At 47.0% G+C, this 21157-nt stretch overlaps 1 protein-coding gene across 1 annotated transcript in view; it reads left to right on the forward strand.

The window, feature by feature from the left end:
- Nucleotides 1-20834, forward strand: part of LOC141129392 (uncharacterized) — a 39580-nt gene extending 18746 nt beyond the window's left edge. Inside the window, exons 2-8 of the mRNA XM_073617406.1 lie at nt 10111-10238; nt 10325-10448; nt 10565-10662; nt 10752-10973; nt 11053-11403; nt 11526-11667; nt 19503-20834. Of these exons, the coding sequence (XP_073473507.1) occupies nt 10364-10448; nt 10565-10662; nt 10752-10973; nt 11053-11403; nt 11526-11667; nt 19503-20578 (1974 nt within the window). The 5' untranslated portion in view covers nt 10111-10238; nt 10325-10363 and the 3' untranslated portion in view covers nt 20579-20834. The remainder of the gene's footprint in view (nt 1-10110; nt 10239-10324; nt 10449-10564; nt 10663-10751; nt 10974-11052; nt 11404-11525; nt 11668-19502) is intronic.
- Nucleotides 20835-21157: the final 323 nt, after the last annotated feature.

Genomic DNA, 21157 nt, shown 5'->3' on the forward strand with positions numbered 1-21157 from the left:
TCTGTCAGACCAACTACCCTCAGAAACACAATGGCCAAAAGCCCTCACACTGCCCCTACGCCTGTCGCATTGCATTAACCACTGGGAAGCAGCACAAAAGCTTTTTCACAAATGGTACTTCACCCCAGAAAGGCTGGCGAAAATATACCCGAACACCTCCCCAAACTGTTGGAGGGGATGTGCTCAAATTGGATCTCTTTCACATATATGGTGGGAATGCCACCTAGTCAGGAATTTCTGGAGACAGGTACACAATCTAATTGGAGCTTTATGTGGTACACCCCAATTTCTGTCCCGCTTGACCTACTCCTAGGTCTCTCGATCCCAACAATGCCCACCCATCGGCAAACAATGGTCACACATATTCTCATTGCCGCAAGACTAACAATCGCAAAAAAATGGAAATCAGCCGACCCGCCAATACTTAAAGATGCTATTAACCTACTCAACCAACACTTTCAGATGGAATTCTCTTTTGCCAAAGCCAACATGTCCATTGAGCGCTTCAATAGAAACTGGCAACCCTGGATTTTGGACTCTAGAAGTACACCACTGTTGTAATACCCCAACCCCTAGCTCAGCTAGCTTATACATCAGCCCTCACTATCTTATTACGGTCTCATGGACACTTATTAAAACAAGTAATATAGGGTACAATGTCATACCACGATTTAGGTTTTACAGAGATGTTCCCCCCAATCAGTACTTAACTTACTAGTACAAGAACCCTTTATACTACCACAGTTGTCTGTAGTATGCTTGTTTACTTATTACTCACCAATTGTTTCTTTTTGTTTGCTTTAGATCAATCAAAATTACACTTAAATAAGCTCTTTTCTCATTGCCGTTTGTATAAATGCTAAGACGCCAGGGTATGCCCAATTGGCGATGTTTCTGTATTTTTCTTTTCTCTTTGAAAAACATAATAAAAATCTTAAATTTAAAAAAAAAAAAAAGAAAAATTGGTCAGCCGAAGCGCCAGCTAAAAGCTCCTGGCTAGTTTTCCTTTTCGCGGTGAACAGCTATTTAGGGATGATCTGGATAAATACATCCAAAGAATTTCTAATGGGAAAAGTACCCTTTTGCCAGTAAGGAAAAGGAGTAAACGTATTTCATTCAAACGAGCCTCTTCTCCAGTGCCAGGAGCATCAGCCTCCAGACAGCCACGACGGCCTCCACTGTCAAATTCAAGAGGTAAACCTCATGGTCAACCCCAGGGACAAAAGAAGTCCTGGGGAAGGAAACCTACAAAACAAAATAATAAAGCCTCCTTATGAAGGGGCGCCCCCTCGAGTGGGGGGAATACTTCTGCAGTTCTCAAGGGTCTGGCAGGAAGTGTGTCGAGACAAATAGGTGACTTCCTCAATAACTCTACGGTACAAACTAGAGTTCCAAGAGTCCCCGTCTCCTCATTTTCTCAGATCAAATGTTCCCAGGGATCCAGAGAAAAAGAAGTCTCTCTCTTTCTAGCATTGGATCATCTTTTGTCTCAAAAGGTGATGTCGGTGGTCCCCATGGAAGAGCAGGGATTGGGGTTTTATTCAAACCTTTTCACGGTACCAAAACAAAGTTGAGATGTCAGACCCATTTTAGGCCTCAAAGATCTAAACCGGTTTTTGAATATCCACTCTTTTCGCATGGAGTCAATCCGATCAGTAGTCTCCATCCTACAAGGAGGAGAACTTCTGGCGTCAATCGAAATCAAGGATGCATACCTCCATGTGTCGATTTTCCCCGCTCGTCAGAAATATCTTTGCTTCGAGGTAGAAAATCTTCATTTTCAGTTTGTAGCTCTACCTTTGGATCTAGCTATTGCACCTCGAGTGTTTACAAAGGTCCTGGCCCCTCCTCTTGCCAGATTAAGGGCCCAAGGTATAATGATTATAGCGTACCTAGACGATCTGCTTTTGATAGACCAGTCGGTAGCCCACTTAGACCAAAGTATGGTCACCACAGTCCACTACCTGGAATACCTAGGTTGGACGCCGATCACTTGCTCGACTCTCGGCAGCTGCCGCCACCATCCTAGGTGAGGTAATCAGGAATTGAAGCCTTGCGGCTTCCCTTCCCGGTTCCCTACTGCGCATGCACGAGTCGCGCTGCGCGTCGTGCCTGGTCCCCGCTATCTCCTGGGACCTGTGTGTTTCCCAGGAGACAGCTCTGAGGGATGGGAAGAGGCGTATACTCCCATGGGAGTCTATGCCAGGAAGTGGGTGCAAATACCTGTCTTAGACAGGTATCTGCACCCCCTCCCCCCTGAAAGGTGCCAAATGTGACACCGGAGGGGGGGTTCCGAAAAGCAGAAGTTCCATGTTTGTGTGGAATTCCGCATTAAAACCATCAAGGAGATTGGAATACTTGGGTCTGATCATAGATACAGCTCAGAAGAGGGTATTCTTACCCCAGGCGAAGATTAGTGCCATAAGGGAGCTGATTCAGATAGTCAAGGCAAAGAAGAATCCTTCTATTCGATTTTGCATGAGGTTGTTGCGAAAGATGATGGCTTCATTCCAGGCCGCTCCTTATGTTCAGTTTCATTCGAGACTGCTGCAAAACAGTATCCTATCAGCTTGGAACAAGAAGGTCCAAGCTCTAGATTTCCCAATGTGTTTGTCTCCAGAGGTGCACCAGAGCCTCAGTTGGTGGTTGATAACCAATAATCTACAGAAGGGAAAATCCTTCCTACCAGTTACATGGGAGGTGGTAACAACAGATGCCAGCCTTTCCAGTGGGGAGCAGTCCTGGAAGAGGCGACTGTCCAAGGGAAATGGTCCAGATCAGAAATGACCTTGCCCATCAATATTCTAGAGATTCGGGCAGCGCGCTTGGCCCTGAGGGCCTGGACGTTCAGGTTACGGAATTGTCCTGTCAGGATCCAATCTGACAATGCCACAGTAGTGGCCTATATCAATCACCAAGGGGGCATGAGACGTCATGCGGCCCAGAGAGAGGTGAATCGTATCCTTAACTTGGGCAGAAAACAATGTACCTTGCCTATCGGCAGTCTACATTCCAGGAATAGAGAATTGGCAGGCAGACTACTTGAGTCGCGAGCAGTTGTTCCCGGGAGAATGGTCTCTTCACCCCAATATCTTCCTGACTAGGGATGAGCTGAACACCCCCCGGTTCGGTTCGCAGCAGAACTTGCGAACATTCAAAAAATTTCTATGGGACATAAATAATCAAAAGTGCTAATTTTAAAGGCTTATATGCAAGTTATTGTCATAAAAAGTGTTTGGGGACCCGGGTCCTGCCCCAGGGGACATGGATCAATGCAAAAAGAAGTTTCAAAAACGGCCCTTTTTTCGGGAGCAGTGATTTTAATAATGCTTAAAGTGAAACAATAAAAGTGTAATATTCCTTTAAATTTTGTACCTGGGGGGTGTCTATAGTATGCCTGTAAAGGGGCGCATGTTTCCAGTGTTTAGAACAGTATGACAGCAAAATGACATTTCAAAGGAAAAAAGTCATTTAAAACTACTCGCGGCTATTAATGAATTGCCGGTTTCCATACCAGGCCCTTCAGGTCTGGTATGGATATTAAGGGGAACCCCGCGCCAAAATTAAAAAAAAAATGGCGTGGGGTCCCCCTCAAAATTGATCCCAGACCCTTACCCGAGCACGCAACCTGGCAGGCGGCAGGAAAAGAGGGGGGGCGAGAGAGCACCCCCCCTCCTGAACTGTACTGTCAGGGAACGTCCCATACTCTGCTTGAGTGCTTCCGTCAGTATACCGCTTCCTAAGTTCTGGAACACGAGTCCAATGGATCTGGCTATAGGAACCACCAAGAACTAGACAACACCATTCTTGGAGTACATCAGGACTAACTCTTTATTTGAGATCTCACACAAATTTATACAGCAGGATGACTCAAAGCTAACCTAATTAACATGAGCTAATTTACTACAAAATTTACCCAGACCACATGACTCAGAGGCATGACCTGTAGGACACAGACTTGTGGGCACCGAGCTTCACACAGTAGTATAAACACAATAGCAGGAGCTAATTACAATTAACAATACAAACAACAATCTCCCCCCCTCCTCAGCCTAGTCATCAACAGTTCATCTCCTAGCCAGTCCTGGAGGCTAATGTGATCAGCTCACTCAATTAACAGGTTGAGTTCAGAATCAAACAGACCAAGAATAGTCTCTACATACATCCTGGGAGATATTGTGGACAAATATTACTGTCCCATTTTAAGAAGTCCAAGATATATTTTCTCACTCACCCTGTGCCAGGATAGCACAGGGTGACTTAGACATAAGAGATATATGGGGAGCTGAAACAAGGACATCCCCTACTTTCCAAGGGATTCTGAGTTCCACGGGCCCTCCCGTCACACGTACCAAGCCACATGCCCTCAAATTTGGGAGGTTGCTTTGAGGTAGCCCCCCCAAAGCACCTTGTCCCCATGTTGATGAGGACAAGGGCCTCATCCCCACTACCCTTGGCCGGTGGTTGTGGGGGTCTGCGGGCGGGTCGCTTATCGGAATCTGGAAGCCCCCTTTAACAAGGGGACCCCCAGATCCCGGCCCCCCCCGTGTGAAATGTTTGGGGAAGGGGGCGGCCCCCCACCCCAAAGCACCTTATCCCCATGTTGATGATTCCAAGGGCCTCTTCCCGACAACCCTGGCCGTTGGTTGTTGGGGTCTGCGGGAGAAGGGCTTATCGGAATCCAGGAGCCCCCTTTAATAAGGGGGCCCCCAGATCCCGGCCCCCCACCCTATGTGAATGACTATGGGGGTATGTCGTACCCCTATCCATTCACCTGGGAAAAAAGTGTAAATTAAAAAAATACACTAGACAGGTTTTGACAGGTTCTTCCGACTTCTCTGCTCTCTCCGGCCTCTTCTCCCGGTGTACGGTTCTTCTCCTGCTCTCCGGCCTATTCTCCCGGTCTCTTCTCCTGGTCTCCGGTTCTTCTCCCACTCTCCGGTTCTTCTGCCGGGCTCCTCCACTATCTTCTGCTCTTTTGCCGCTCTCTTGCTAGCGGTGGCCCGGTCTTCTCTGTCGTCTTGGTCCCTCTTCTCTTCTTCTGATGTTGACATGACGCTCTCTCCCGCTGTAATGCCATGGTCACTGGGTGATGTCATCCGGTGACCCCGCACCTTATGACGCCACTGTCCCGTGGCATGATGTGACTGTGAAGTCATAAGGGGCGGGGTCACCAGATGACATAACCCGGTGACCACTCACCATGCCTATATAAGTCGTTGCGCACCTCGCACACGGCATTACAGCGGGAGAGAGCGTAATGTCAACATCGGAAGAAGAAAAGAGGGAACAAGACAACGGAGAATACCAGGCCACCGCTAGCAAGAGAGCGGCAGAAGATAGAGGAGGAGCCCAGCAGAAGAACCGGAGGCCTGGAGAAGAGGCCGGAGATTGGGCGAAGAACCGGACACCGGGAGAAGTCGGCAGAGACCCCCCGAAGTCGGAAGAATACCCCCAGAGCTGCCTAATAAATTACTTTCAAAACCTGTCTAGTGTGTTTTTTTAATTGACACTTTTTCCCCAGGTGAATGGGTAGGGGTACGATGTACCCCCATACTCATTCACATAGGGTGGGGGACCGGGATCTGGGGGCCCCCTTATTAAATTTGAATTTAGTTCTGTCAGCGTTACAGAAACAGCCTATTGAGCCGATACAACATATTCCCTTGGTCCTTTTGACAAGGAAACTAGTTTTTCTGGTAGCCATATCTTCTGCAAGAAGGGTATCAGAGTTGGCTGCTCTTACTTGTAAAGAGCCATATTTAATTATTCACAAGGATAAGGCAGTATTGCGTCCTCATCCTAACTTTCTACCGAAGGTAGTGTCAAGTTTTCACTTAAACAAGGATGTTGTTCTACCATTTTTTCCAGAACCCTGTTCTACGGAAGAGAAGTCACTTCATTCTCTTGATATGGTGAGAGCAGTCAAGGTCTACTTGAAGGTGACTGCTCAGATTCGAAAAATGGAACTACTATTTCTAAATGGATTTGACAAGTGATTATTCAAGCTTATGGTTTAAAGTGGAAGATTCCACCCTTTCAAATCAAAGCGCACTCCACAAGGGCTGTTAGTGCTTCGTGGGCAGTGCATCACCGAGCCTCCATGGCTCAAATCTGCAAGGCCGCAACTTGGTCTTCAGTCCATACATTTACCAGATTCTATCAGGTGGATGTAAAAAGTCTTGAGGATATCACCTTTGGGCTCAGTGTGCTGCAGGCTGCAGTATAAGTCCTCTGATCTCTTGGGGCCCTACTTTGGTTGTGTCTCCCTCCCCTCAGTTGGCATTGCTCTGGGACATCCCACATAGTAATTACTATGGCTCTGTGTCCCGTGATCTACGATTAAGAAAATAGGATTTTTATAACAGCTTACCTGTAAAATCCTTTTCTTTGAGGTACATCAAGGGACACAGAGGTCCCTCCCCTCTTTCTAGTATACACATATATTGCTTTGCTACAAAAGCTGAGGTACTCCCAGTAGTGGGAGGGGTTATATAGGGAGTGGACTTCCTGTCTTAGGGTGTGCCAGTGTCCATCACCTGAAGGTGGCCTATAACCCACATAGTAATACTATGGCTCTGTGTCCCGTGATGTACTCCAAGAAAAGGATTTTACAGGTAAGCTGTTATAAAAATCCTATTTTTTAGCTGGCTCCTAGATTCAAAGCAAATTTGTCAAGCCCCGCCTTAAGTGACTTCCTCCCCTCCCCCTCATCTCCTTCATTATTTAAGTCATGCTGAGATAATCTCCCATTGGCTGAGCAATATTCTCATTTGTCTCTGAGCGCCTTCTTGCTATTCCTCGTCCTGCCTGTTGTTTCCTTGGATTGATTTTCTGTGTAGTGACCCCGGCTTCATCTCTTGGATTCGCTCGTCTGTTGCTTGTCCTGACCTTTATCCTGATTCCTGGATCTCCTCCTCATCTCTCCTCCATATCCTCTTACACAGCTTTTCTCTACACCTGCAGTGATCCTGGGGGGTGGAAACTTGGCACCAGCACTCAGCAAAATCCATTCCCACCATTAGGAGCTCTGGAGGAAATTGTCTGCTATTTACACTCCCTTCCTCCGCACATCACCTGATCACATGAGAACTTACTTTCACAGATTCCTGACAGATTTCTGTATGGTAAAGGTCAAAGTTCACTCTTCAGTTTAGGAAAGGTAGGACACACCCAGGAACATTGATTTGGTTTGCATGGGAGCCTCATATAGAGTACCCCTCAAATCTCCCCATCCAAATGTCCCTCCATTCAGATTCTATATGTCCTATGACATCACAATGATCTCACAGCTCCTCCTACCACTGTACCTCCAATCCGAGCCAGAGAATCCTATGAGATCACACTGACCTCACAGCTACTCCTCCCAGTGTTCCTCCAACAAGAGTCAGAAGATCCTATGATCCTCCATCTGTTTGTTTTTTGATGATGATGATCTTAGGATGTACAGTACCTGCCCGCGAGATTGTGTTTCCAGCGCAATGTTCTCGGCGACAGGGTACTGTACATCTCGCGCTGGCTGCAATAGGAAAAACACATTTTCCTATTGCAGCGAGCGCGAGAAAGAATTCCCCTCCAAGAGCATAACAGGCCCTTAGATCTGGTATGGATTTTAAAGGGAACCCCCCTCCGCCGAAAAAATGGCATGGGGTCCCCCAAAAATCCATACCAGACCCTTAACCGAGCACGCAGCCTGGCCGTTCAGGAAAGAGGGTGGGGACGAGCGAGCGCCCCCCCCCCCCCCGAACCATACCAGGCTGCATGCCCTCAACATGGGGGGGTGGGTGCTTTGAGGAAGGGGGGCGCCCTGTGGCCCCCCCACCCCAAAGCACCTTGTCCCCATGTTGATAAGGACAAGGGCCTCTTCCCGACAACCCTGGCTGTTAGTTGTCGGGGTCTGCGGGCGGAGGGCTTATCGGAATCCGGGAGCCCCCTTTAATAAGGGGGCCCCCAGATCCCGGCCCCCCACCCTATGTAAATTAGTATGGGGGTACGTTGTACCCCTACCCATTCACCTGGGGAAAAAGTGTCAATTAAAAAAACACACTACACAGGTTTTGAAAGTAATTTATTAGGCAGTTCCGGGGGTCTTCTTCCGACTTCTCTGCTCTCTCCGGCCTCTTCTCCTGGTGTCCGGTGTTTTGCCGAGAATGTTCCCTCGGCGGATAAGTTCCCCCCCTGTACTGCGCAGGCGCAGCGCCTGCGCAGTACATACTACTCTCAGCCGCCGGAGATAGCCGAAGCTCAAATGATTCAATCAGCTGTACACGGCGCCTGCGCTCTGGGTCCAGGTTCCTTCCCCACCATCCAAGTGGACCTAGATGGGGAATCTAAAAGTGCCGTGCGCAGCGAGGCCGTGCCCGAAGCGTGGTGAGCGAAGCGAGCCCGTGAGGGGCCCTCTTACAGGCGCCGTGTACAGCTGATTTTGAGCTGTTCTGCTTCGGCTATTTCCGCTGATACCTACTGCACAGGCGCAGTAGAGGGGGGAACTTATACGCCGAGCGGAACTTTCTTGGCAGAACACCGGTACTTAACCCGCTCTCCGGCCTATTCTCCCGCTCTCTTCTCCTGGTCTCCGGTTCTTCTGCCGGGCCCCTCCGCTATCTTATGCTCTTTTGCCGCTCTCTTGCTAGCGGTGGCCCGGTCTTCTCCGTCGTCTTGTTCCCTCTTCTCTTCTTCTGATGTTGACATGACGCTCTCTCCCACTGTAATGCCGTGTGCGAGGTGCGCAACGACTTATATAGGCATGGGGCGTGGTCACCAGGTGATGTCATCCGGTGACCCCGCCCCTTATGACGCCACCGTCCCGGGGCATGATGGGACTGTGACGCCATAAGGGGCGGAGTCACCGGATGACATCACCCCGTGACCACGCCCCATGCCTATATAAGTCGTTGCGCACCTCGCACACGGCATTACAGCGGGAGAGAGCGTCATGTCAACATCGGAAGAAGAGAAGAGGGAACAAGACGACGGCGAAGACCGGGCCACCACTAGCAAGAGAGCGGCAAAAGGGCAGAAGATAGCGGAGGAGCCCGGCAGAAGAACTGGAGAAGAGACCGGGAGAAGAACCGGACACCGGGAGAAAAGGTCGGAGAGAGCGGAGAAGTCGGAAGAGACCCCCCCAAAGTTGAAAGAAGACCCCCAGAGCTGCCTAATAAATTACTTTCAAAACCTGTCTAGTGTGTTTTTTTAATTGACACTTTTTCCCCAGGTGAATGGGTAGGTGTACGATGTACCCCCATACTCATTCACATAGGGTGGGGGTCCAGGATCTGGGGGCCCCCTTATTAAAGGGGGCTCCCGGATTCCGATAAGCCCTCCGCTCGCAGACCCTGACAACCAACGGCCAGGGTTGTCGGGAAGAGGCCCTTGTCCTCATTAACATGGGGACAAGGTGCTTTGAGGTGGGGGGGCCGAAGGACGACCCCCTTCCCCAAAGCGCCCACCCCCCCATGTTGAGGGCATGCGGCCTGTTACGGTTCAGGAGGGAGTGGGCACTTGCTCGTCCCCACCCCCTTTCCTGACCGGCTGGGCTGCATGCTCAGATAAGGGTCTGGTATGGTTTTTTGGAGGGGACTCCCACACTGTTTTTTCGGCGTAGGGGGTTCCCCATAAAATCCACACCAGACCTAAGGGCTTGGTATGCCCTTGGAGGGGAACCCATGCCGGTTTTTTATTTAAAATTTGGCGTGGAGTTCCCCTTCATGATTCATACCAAACACCTGTCAGTATTGCTTGTTGCTCATCGGGAAAGGAAAAAACACATTTTTGCTTTCCCGATGAGCGAGCCAGCTCGAGGCTGGCTCCTGCGACGGGGCTCGCAGATGTCAAATCTCGCCGATAACGGCGGTGAGATTGACACAATATTGTGGTCACCTACTGTAGGTGGACCCTTGGCCTCCTCACTAGCAAAGTGGGACTGTTGGTCCTGCGTTGTATGTAATGATGTCAGAATGCCTGCAACAAGCTTTTACCTTGCGTAGTGTGGGGGTCCTGTGTGGGTAAATTATACCTCAGCCTGAGGTGGGGCTTTAGCAAAATGGATGCCCGAATGATGAGGTGAGGAGGATTCTGGGAATATCATTTGATTTTACTATTTGTGTTCAGATTTAGAGTTTTCCTCCTGTGAAGTCTGGAGATCATATGACCATCACATCTCCTCCACCTCCCTCCCTGATAGAATAGAGAAATACAAAGAAGATTGTAGAAGTCACCAGAGAGATCATGGTGGAGAGGTGAGCGGTGCTGGGAATTCTGGGACATTATCCAGTAACAGACAAGGGATGTGTCTGGATGGTGACTGTATCATTGTGTGTGTCAGGTTCCTATAAGGTGTCAGGATGTCACTGTCTATTTCTCCATGGAGGAGTGGGAGTATTTAGAAGGACACAAGGATCTCTACAAGGACGTCATGATGGACAATCAGCCGCCCCTCACATCACCGGGTAAGAGGAGACTTTATTGTAAAGGAGAGAGCAGTACGGAGGGTCCACCTAGATCCCCCATCATCTGATAAACACATAGAAACAATGTATTCAGTCAGTGTGTGTGTTTCCTACAGATGGATCCAGTAATGGGAACCCACCAGAGAGATGTCCCCATCCTCTGTATTCCCGGGATTCCACACAGGAAGATCACACCATCCCCCACCATCATCAGGTAGATGAGGAACAATCACTGATAGTATCATTAGGATCTGTACATTATCTGCATTGTTACTATTGATGTCATTTTTATTATATATTCAGAGTGGAAACCTGAGAGATTTTAAAGTTGAGGTTAAAAAAGAGATAAAAGAAGAGGATGATGAAGATGGGGTGATGGAGGAGTCTCTAAAAGAACACAAAGATCTGTACCAGGACACCATGGTGGAGTCATCCAGCTACAGAAACCCACCAGAGAGATATCCCCGTCCTCTGTATTCCCGGGATTCCACACAGGAAGATCTCACCATCCCTCACCATCATCAGGTAGATGATTGACAATTATTGGTAGTTCTGATTTATACACAGCATGATTGTTACAATGAATGTTTTATTATATATTCAGAGTGGAAATCTCAGGGATGATAATATTGATGTTAAAGAAGAGTATAAAGAGGAGGATGAGGAGTATGGAGTGATGAAGGAGTTTTCAGAAGGACACAAAGATATGATGGAGCCACCTAATACCAGGAACCCACCAGAGAGATGTCCCCGTCCTCTGTATTCTGGGGATGATAATATTGATGTTAAAGAAGAGTATAAAGATGAGAAGTATGGAGTGATGAAGGAGTTTTCAGAAGGACACAAGGATATGATGGAACCACCTAATACCAGGAACCCACCAGAGAGATGTCCCCATCCTCCATATGAATGGGATTCCACACAGGAAGATCACACCATCCCCCACTGTTACAAGGTTGGTGGGACGGAGGATATAAAACACACTTATAGAGACAATGTGTGGATTTTATGATGTGATGTCACAATAATAAATCTTATATCTTACAGATGATATTCTCTCTCCTTTTCTTGATTTAGAGTGGAGATCCAATCGATATAGAATTTGAGGTTAAATCAGAAGAAGAAGAGAGGTATGTGAGGGATGATCAGCAGTCTATGGAGGAGGATGGAATAACGGGGACATTTATAGAGGAGGACACTCCTACAGAGATCAGTACAGGTGGGTCATTAACACTAAATACATTCCTCCACCCATACTGCTCACTGATTGGTCCAGAGTAGGGCGGGGACTGGGTGATATCAGCCTGTAATCCCCTGGTCACTTTCCTGAGCTGTGTTCCCCGTCCTGTATTCCTGGATTTCTCTCGGATAATCTTCCTTCTCTGTGCTGCAGACACAATTTATGTATCTAGACTGGATTTATGGAGATTCTGGGGTTCAGCTGGCAGCAAAATGTTCATTTTCCCCATAGGTGTCACTACACCTAGGCATCTGGGGTATGTGTTTTGGGTCTTCTGCCCCATACTGGGGTATGGTAAGATCTCTGACAGACAATTCTCCCAGGGTCACTTGCTCTGTTGTCTGCTGGCTGTGCCGGGTGGAGGGATATGTCTGTAAAGTCTCAGACCCAAGTCACTGAGTGCAGTCTCAGGAGATGGGAGGCAGCGGTGTGGGACCTCTGCAACTTGTCTCATGTAAAAAAATAATCTACCACTGATTACTGAATACCAATATTATGAGTTTTGACCCTTACACTGTATAATTTATATTGTACATTACATACTCCTGACCCCTACACTATATACTCTGTTGTACATTACATACTCCTGACCCCTGCACTATATACTCTATGTTGTACATTACATACCCCTGCACTATATATATGATGTACATTACATACTCTTGACCCCTGCACTGTATACTCTATGTTGTGCATTATATACTCCTGACCCCTGCACTATATACTCTATGTTGTACATTACATACTCCTGACCCCTGCACTATATACTCTATGTTGTACATTATATACTCCTGACCCCTGCACTATATACTCTATGTTGTACATTACATACTCCTGACCCCTGCACTATATTCTCTATGTTGTACCTTACATACTCCTGACCCCTGCACTATATACTCTATGTTGTACATTATATACTCCTGACCCCTGCACTATATACTCTATGTTGTACATTACATACCCCTGCACTATATATATGATGTACATTACATACTCTTGACCCCTGCACTATATACTCTATGTTGTACATTACATACTCTTGACCCCTGCACTATATACTCTATGTTGTACATTATATACTCCTGACCCCTGCACTATATAATCTATGATGTACATTACATACTCCTGACCCCTGCACTATATACTCTATGTTGTGCATTATATACTCCTGACCCCTGCACTATATAATCTATGATGTACATTACATACTCCTGACCCCTGCACTATATACTCTATGTTGTGCATTATATACTCCTGACCCCTGCACTATATACTCTGTTGTACATTACATACTCCTGACCCCTGCTTCTTTATACTATATGTTGTTCAGTACATAATTTCCCTTATCGTCTTTCAGGACAGCACTTGAGAGAGTGACTCCTCCCCTTGCAAACAGGAAACACCTCTTCCACCAAACTTTAAAAGGAGGCTCCTTTCCACACATTGTCAGTTTTTGTGTTTCCTCCGGAGGGAACACTTCGTGGGGAAGTCAGGCCTCTCAGGTGCTGTCCTGGGAGCTCAGGTTTCCTGTGTTTTTTCACCAAATACTTCTTTTACCTCAGGAGAGCTGTTCCTCCCATTCCACAGCTGATGAAGGTGCTGCTGGCTGGGCTCCCTCTCCCTCTTCATCTGGGCTCAGGGTGAGTCTGACTGTCGTGGGCATCGCTCCTGGGCGGCGGCAGGACAGGCGGTGGCCGTTTACTATGCTTTTTTTTCTCAGGTCCACCGCCTGTTGCTTACAACACCGCCGCCATCTTGGGGATGGCAGCGGGGCTCCATCCGCCGGAAGTGAGGCATCCGGAAAGGGGGCGGCGCCCACGGAACAGGCGTGCGGCGTCATTTCCGCCGGAAATCGCAGAGGGAAAGGGGAGGAGTGGGGCTGGTGCTTATTTAGCGGTTCCGGTCCGGGGCACTGGCGCTATTGGAGTCCAGAACCGGCGTTTTTAGCCACAAACACAGCAAGCGCTCCTCGATGGAATCGATGGCGGCAGCAAGTGGGACAGGCACAGGCACCAGCAAGGCCCAGGTAAGGGGCAGTTGTATACTGTCCTCCTTGTACTGTGGGGTCTCTCTCTCTCTCTCTCTCTCTCTCTATCCCCCCCCGGTGGCAGGGGCCTGTCTGGGCACATAAGGCAGTTTAGTTCTTACTGTGCACCTGTGGTGAGCATCCTTGGGTATAGGACAGGTTGTCTCACTGGGATGGTTTCTTCTTTTGTCTCATGGCAGGCCAAGAGCTCTGATCCAGTGGCAAAAAGAAAATGTCCTTCATGTAAATCCAAGCTACCTGAAGGATGGAAGAAGACGTTATGTCAAGCTTGTATTGATTTGCTAGTCAAAGAAGAAGCTTCTTCCGCTTGCAGCGACTTGATTGCATCTGTTAAAAAAGAACTTGATGCGACTATCCAATCATTTCGCTCTTCGCTAGCAAAACCATCCCTGAGTCAGCCTACTACCTCACAGTCCTCCCAAGGCTCACTTATAGTCCCGGTGATGGAGACTGAGGCATCTCCTACCCCAGAGGGACATTCCCCCTCTCAATCTGAGGATTCTGATGAGGGGGAGGAAGGAGAAAATTTACCTTCAAAATTTAAATTGTCTTTAGAACAGGTAGATGGCCTGTTAAAAGCAATCTATACCACACTGGGTCTGGAGGAGGAAAGAAAGGAGTTATCTCTGCATGATAAGATGTATGCAGGGCTTAGCGAGCACAAAAATCGCAATTTCCCAGTACACTCTGTTATCTCTGAAACTATTAAAAAAGAGTGGACAGAGCCAGAGAGAAAGCCTTTCTTTCCCAAAGCCTTAAAAAGGCGTTTCCCTTTTGATGAAGATCCCGCGGCGGTTTGGAACAAAAACCCCAAACTAGATGCCGCGTTTTCCCAGGTCTCGAGGTCTACAGATTTGGCATTCGAGGACATGGGGGTGTTGAGAGATCCCATGGATAAGAGGATGGACCAGCTACTAAAGAGGGCTTGGCAATCCATCATGGGAAATCTTAAACCTACTATGGCAACTACAGTGGTATCCAGAAATATGGAGTTCTGGTTAGAGCATCTTAAGGCCCATATCTCAGCAGACTCGCCAAAACAAGAAATTTTGGATTCATTCTCAACTCTGTCTGCCGCTGTCGCATTTATATCGGATGCATCAGCGGAATTAATTAAAATAACAGCTAGATCTGCTGCCCTAGCCAACTCAGCCACAAGGGCTCTGTGGTTGAAAACTTGGCCGGGGGACGCGGCATCCAAAAACAAGCTGTGTGGGATACCGTTCCTGGGTGACTTGCTTTTTGGACCTGATTTAGATGCGGTTCTAGATAGAACTGCTGGTAAAAAGAAGTCTTTTCCCATCAAAAAGAAAAAGCAGCCAGTTAAATGTTTTTTTCGTTCCCAAAGGGCTCAAGAACAAACCAAACCCCAGGAGAAAAGAAAAAATTGGGCATTGCAGAAGGGTAAAGGCAAAGGAAATGTCCTTTTCCATCCTCCTGCAGCCTCCGGTAAAGCACAATGACTTGTGCGTACCAGTGGGGGGAAGGCTTCAAAGTTTCCTTCCCCTTTGGGCCAGCATGACAGAAAGTCTATATATTTTGGACATGCTGTCCCAAGGTTACAGGATAGAGTTTTCGGATCGCCTGCCAGAAAGATTCTTTGTAACAAACTTACCAAGGGATCAAATAAAGGCTCTGGCCATGAAGAACCTTTTAAAGGATCTGAGGCACCAGAGGGTAGTGATACCAGTATCCCCAGAAGAACAGGGTCAGGGTTTCTATTCACACATCTTTCTGATAAGAAAGCCATCCGGAAACTTCTGTCTTATTCTCAACCTAAAACCCCTGAACAAGTCAGTCCTATACAAAAAGTTTTGTATGGACTCAATTTTCACGGTCAGAAACATTCTGACAAAAGATTGTTTTATGGCATCAATCGATCTGAGGGATGCTTATCTTCATATTCCTGTAGCACCTCAGTCCCAGAAGTTCCTGAGGTTTGCGGTGAATATGGGCAAGGAGATTATACATCTTCAGTTCAGGACCCTTCCCTTCGGCCTGTCGTCAGCTCCTCGTATTTTTACGAAGATAATGGCGGAAGCTCTCGCCCCTCTTCGACTCCAGGGGATTGCGGTAATTCCATATCTGGACGACCTCCTCTTTTTTGCCCCATCCAGGGAAAAGTTGCAGGAGGATTTGAACAAATCCCGCAGTCATTTGGAGTCACTAGGGTGGATAGTGAATGTTCAAAAATCAAATTTCATCCCAGCTCAGCAAGTACGGTATCTGGGTTATTTGATAGATTCAGTGGAGCAAAAGATTTTTCTCCTAGAAGAGAAAAAGATCAAGGTCCAAAGGGTAATAACGACACTACAAACAAATCAACTGATTTCAGTCCGAAAGGTTATGTCGGCTCTGGGGACATTAACCTCTTCAATGCCAGCCATCCAATGGGCAAGGCTGCATTTCAGGACTCTCCAGAAGTTCCTTCTAAGGACATGGAACCACAGGACGGAGAGTTTGGATACAAAAGTAAAGATTCCCACCAGAGTCAAACGTTCACTTTGGTGGTAGAAAAGTCAACATTTATGCCAAAGTGTGGAAAGTCTATGTTTCTTTCTGTCATTCAGAACATAGGGAGGTTAAAGACCTAGTTTCAGTGCTGGAATTTTTGCAAAAAGGTGCAGACAAGAATCTGGCGGTCAGCACTCTTAAGGTGTAGGTGGCCGCCTTGGGAGTTTATCTGGAGAGATCCTTATCTTCAGAAACTCTGATCATGAGATTTTTTTAAAGCACTTTCCAGGTCTAGACCGGTCCCGGTGAGGCATTTCCCAAATTGGGATCTCTCGGTGGTTCTGCAAGCTCTGGCAAAAGAACCATTTGAGCCTTTACAGGCCATATCCCTGAAGAATTTAACTTTGAAGACTATTTTTCTGGTCGCAATTACTTCAGCAAGAAGGATTAGTGAACTGCACGCCCTATCAGTAAAAGAGCCTTTTTTGTCAGTTTTTCCTGATAGAGTTGTCCTTGAAGTAGATCCGGGGTTTTTGCCAAAAGTGGCAAGCTTTAGTAACAGGTCTCAGGAGATTACTCTACCAACCTTTTCTGCTAACCCTTCGGGTGCAAAGGAAGAGCAGTTTCACAATTTAGACATAAGACGTATCCTATTACATTATTTGGAAGTAACAGGAGGGTTTAGAGTTTCAGATTCATTATTTGTTCTTTTTTCTGGAAACAAGAAAGGCCAACAAGCATCAAAAGCATCATTGGCTAGATGGCTTAAGAGAGCTATTTCTGTAGCCTATTCTCAAATGGGTTTATCTTCCCCGCTGGGAATTAGGGCTCATTCAACGAGAGCCCAGGCCACTACATGGGCAGAAAGAGCTGGTGCCACCCCAGATCAGATTTGTAAGGCGGCTACGTGGTCAAGCTACTTAACGTTTGTCCGTCATTACAGACTGGATCTCCTATCAGCAGGTGATCAGGCTTTTGGCAGAAAGGTTCTGCAGGCTGTGGTCCCTCCCTAGGGGGGTAAGTCTCTATTATCCTCTCAAGCGCTGTCCTGAAAGACGATAAGGGAAAATTCAAGTTAGACTTACCGGTAACTTGTTTTCCTTGAGTCTTTCAGGACAGCAGCATCCCGCCCTATTGTTTTTATATATATATATACTGTGACTAATCATATCTCGATTATGTGTTCCAGTTTGGGGCCAGAGGTTCTCTACTACTACTGACAATGTGTGGAAAGGAGCCTCCTTTTAAAGTTTGGTGGAAGAGGTGTTGCCTGTTTGCAAGGGGAGGAGTCACTCTCTCAAGTGCTGTCCTGAAAGACTCAAGGAAAACAAGTTACCGGTAAGTCTAACTTGAATTTTTGATACTACAAAATGCTAACTTGTGTATTCTGTATAATAAGTTGTACAGAGGGTGGTGATAAATGGGGAGTACTCAGAATGGTCAGGGGTGGGTAGTGGGGTTCCCCAGGGTTCTGTGCTGGGACCAATCCTATTTAATTTGTTTACATTACATAGTCCTGACTTCTTTTGCACCCATTTTCTACCAGCTGGACATTTTATATCTGATGATTTGATTGGAGCACAGACTTTTACATGGTGATAATAATGTGATAAGATCCTCCAACTTTGGAACCTTAAACAGAAAGTGATAATAAGAGGGAGGAGTCAATAAACCAATGATGGAGGTCTTCAGGATCAGTCCAGTCTTCATCTTGGTTGTTCTCCTCCCCCATCCTCACTCTCTGACCTCTGGTGGGGCTCAGCCCCGCTGTTATTCATGACTAAATCATGGACTAAATAAGGAAGTGCAGGACTTCTTGTGTTGGGAAGATGGCAATGAGTGATAGAGGGAGGGGGTGGGGACACTCGTCCTATAATCCCCTCATCACTGCCACTCCTATAAAAGACAGTTCTCATTGTTTCCTCAATCTCTGACTAAGGTCCATCAATAAAGAAATGAACTGCTAGGAGATCAGAGGACCTGTTTTTTTTTAAATCAAATAGAACTTTATTGAAAGAACAATAAATGAGAAGAAGTACAGTATAGAAGATCTTGTACATATGAGACATAAACCTTCAAATTTTGGTATGTAGCACTAAATCACATAAACTCAGTACATCCGCATACGACTCCGATCCCGCAATAAACAATCACACAGTAGACTTCTGTGAAGAATGGAGACCCCGGGTGGAATACTCATTCCAGTGACTATCATACCACCTCTACAATAGTAGATGGTCCATCATCAGATCAACCGGAGCTAGACCAGGAACGTCCAGCCAAGGCACCCAGATCTTGTTGAATTTTTTCACACTATCCCTGTGCTGATAAATGTGTTTTTCCAGCCTGATAGTATTGCCCATTTGATTCAGCCACTCCTTCATTGGGGGGGGGGGGGGCGGGGTTCCGTTGATTTCCAGTGCCTCAAAATTAGCTTCCCAGCCTGGAAAAGAGCCCTAGATATCACTAGTCTAGAGGCTTCCTCCTCAGGGACATCATCTAGAATTCCCAACAATCATAGTTTAGGGTGTCCAGCGAGATGGACCTGAAATACTCGGTTAATAGTTTCCAACACATCCTTCCAATAAATATGCAATTTTTGGGCACCTCCATAACATATGGATCAGATCACTGTGGTCCATCATGCATCTTGTACAGGAAGGATGGTCACACACGCCCATTCTCGCCAGTCTAGCTGGTGCCAATATAACTGGGACAGCCTTTGGGCCACATTTAAGGGGCACTGGGGAACTGCGGCAAGAGCCTCCTCCCGTTGGTCCTCCTCAAAAGCCCCAATATCCCTTTCCCACTTGGATATGACCCCTGCGGTGCAGTCTGGGAGAAATTTGTTGAGCAGCATAGAGTAGCTTCACGAGATAAAACCTTTGTATGGGGTTACTTCCCTTATATAATTGAAAATGGGTGTGGGGCAATGGCAGGGCACACAGCCCTGGCTATGTGTTGGATTCGGGAGGCCAGGTAGTACAACCATGGGTTTGGAAGTGCCATCCCACCTGCTTCCTTAGGACTCTGCAACTGTTTTTCAATTTGACCCTGGCTGTTGAGTTAAGCCAAATAAGAGACCTAAAAATGGAATTAATAACTCGAAATTGCTTCAGTGGAGCAACCATAGGGGAGTTGTGGAGTATGTATAGGATCTGTGGCATCAAGATCAGAGGACCAATTTACTAGTTACCTTGAGGGGGGAATTCTAAGATCCTCAGAGACAAAGCTGCCTGATGTGGGCGGAGTCCTGGTTTAGGGGAACCAATCTGCTGATGTCTAGTAATAATCTTTTTATTTCTTTTCTTAGTACATGGACGGGAGATGAGGAAATCTTCAGAGGATTGTCTCACTTTGTCTCCAGACTGTAAAGTAGAAGATGAGGACATCACACAGTATAGTCCAGGAGAAAACCCGACTACCTCAAATGTCCATCTGGCACCACACAGTGTAGATGGACCATCTTATTCCTCTTATCCTGAAGAACCTCAGACTGTGAGAAACGGTGCCGTCCTTCCAACAAATAAGGGGTTTTCCTGTCCTGAGTGCGGGAAGTGTTTCCGTTCTAAATCCCATCTTAATACGCATAAAAGATCTCACACAGGGGAGAAGCCATATTCCTGTCCTGAGTGCGCGAAATGTTTTTCAGACAATTCCAGTTTTAACAGACACAAGAGATTTCACACGGGGGAGAAGCCATATTCCTGTCCTGAGTGCGGGAAATGTTTTTCGCTGAAGTACGATCTTTTCACACATCAGAGATCTCACACAGGGGAGAAGCCGCATTCCTGTCCTGAGTGCGGGAAATGTTTTTCGCTGAAGTCTGATTTTTTCACACATCAGAGATCTCACACAGGGGAGAAGCCATATTCCTGTCCTGAGTGCGGGAAATGTTTTTCACAGAAGTCTCATCTTTACACACATCAGAGATCTCATACAGGGGAGAAGCCGTATTCCTGTCCTGAGTGCGGGAAATGTTTTTCAGACAATTCCAGTTTTAACAAACATCAGAGATCTCACACAGGGGAGAAGCCGTATTTCTGTCCTGAGTGCGGGAAATGTTTTTCACAGAAGTCTCATCTTTACACACATCAGAGATCTCACACAGGGGAGAAGCCGTATTCCTGTCCTAAGTGCGGGAAATGTTTTTCAGACAATTCCGGTTTTAACAAACATCAGAGATCTCACACGGGGGAGAAGCCGTATTCCTGTTCTGAGTGTGGGAAATGTTTTTCAGACAATTCCAATTTTAACAGACATAAGAGATCTCACACAGGGGAGAAGCCGTATTCCTGCCCTGAGTGCGGGAAATGTTTTTCGCAGAAGTCCGATCTTTTCACACATCAGAGATCTCACATGGGTGGAGAAGCCATATTCCTGTCCTGAGTGCGGGAAATGTCTTCTATATGAATGTTGCTGGACATCACAGCTCTCATGTGGGGAAGAAGCACACCCTGATATACACCTCATACTCCACCTACATACTCCATGGCTGATCTTCATCATGTAACAAACACTTCCAGGGGTGTGGACATTTTTTGAAAAAAACGACTTTTCCAAGGGACTAAATCCTGGTTCCGATCTCCTTGTCCCTTATGACGGTCTCCTTGTCCCTTATGACGATCTCCTTGTCCCTTATGACGATCTCCTCATCCCTTATGACGATCTCCTTGTCCCTTATGACGATCTCCTTGTCCCTTATGACGATCTCCTTGTCCCTTATGACGGTCTCCTTGTCCCTTATGACGATCTCCTTGTCCCTTATGACGGTCTCCTTGTCCCTTATGACGATCTCCTTGTCCCTTATGACGATCTCCTTGTCCCTTATGACGGTCTTCTTGTCCCTTTTGACGATCTCCTCGTCCCTTATGACGATCTCCTCGTCCCTTATGACGATCTCCTCGTCCCTTATGACGATCTCCTTGTCCCTCATGACGATCTCCTCGTCCCTTATGAAGATCTCCT

Source organism: Aquarana catesbeiana, linkage group LG01 (genome assembly GCF_042186555.1).
Source record: "Aquarana catesbeiana isolate 2022-GZ linkage group LG01, ASM4218655v1, whole genome shotgun sequence".
Classification (NCBI taxonomy): Eukaryota; Metazoa; Chordata; class Amphibia; order Anura; family Ranidae; genus Aquarana; species Aquarana catesbeiana.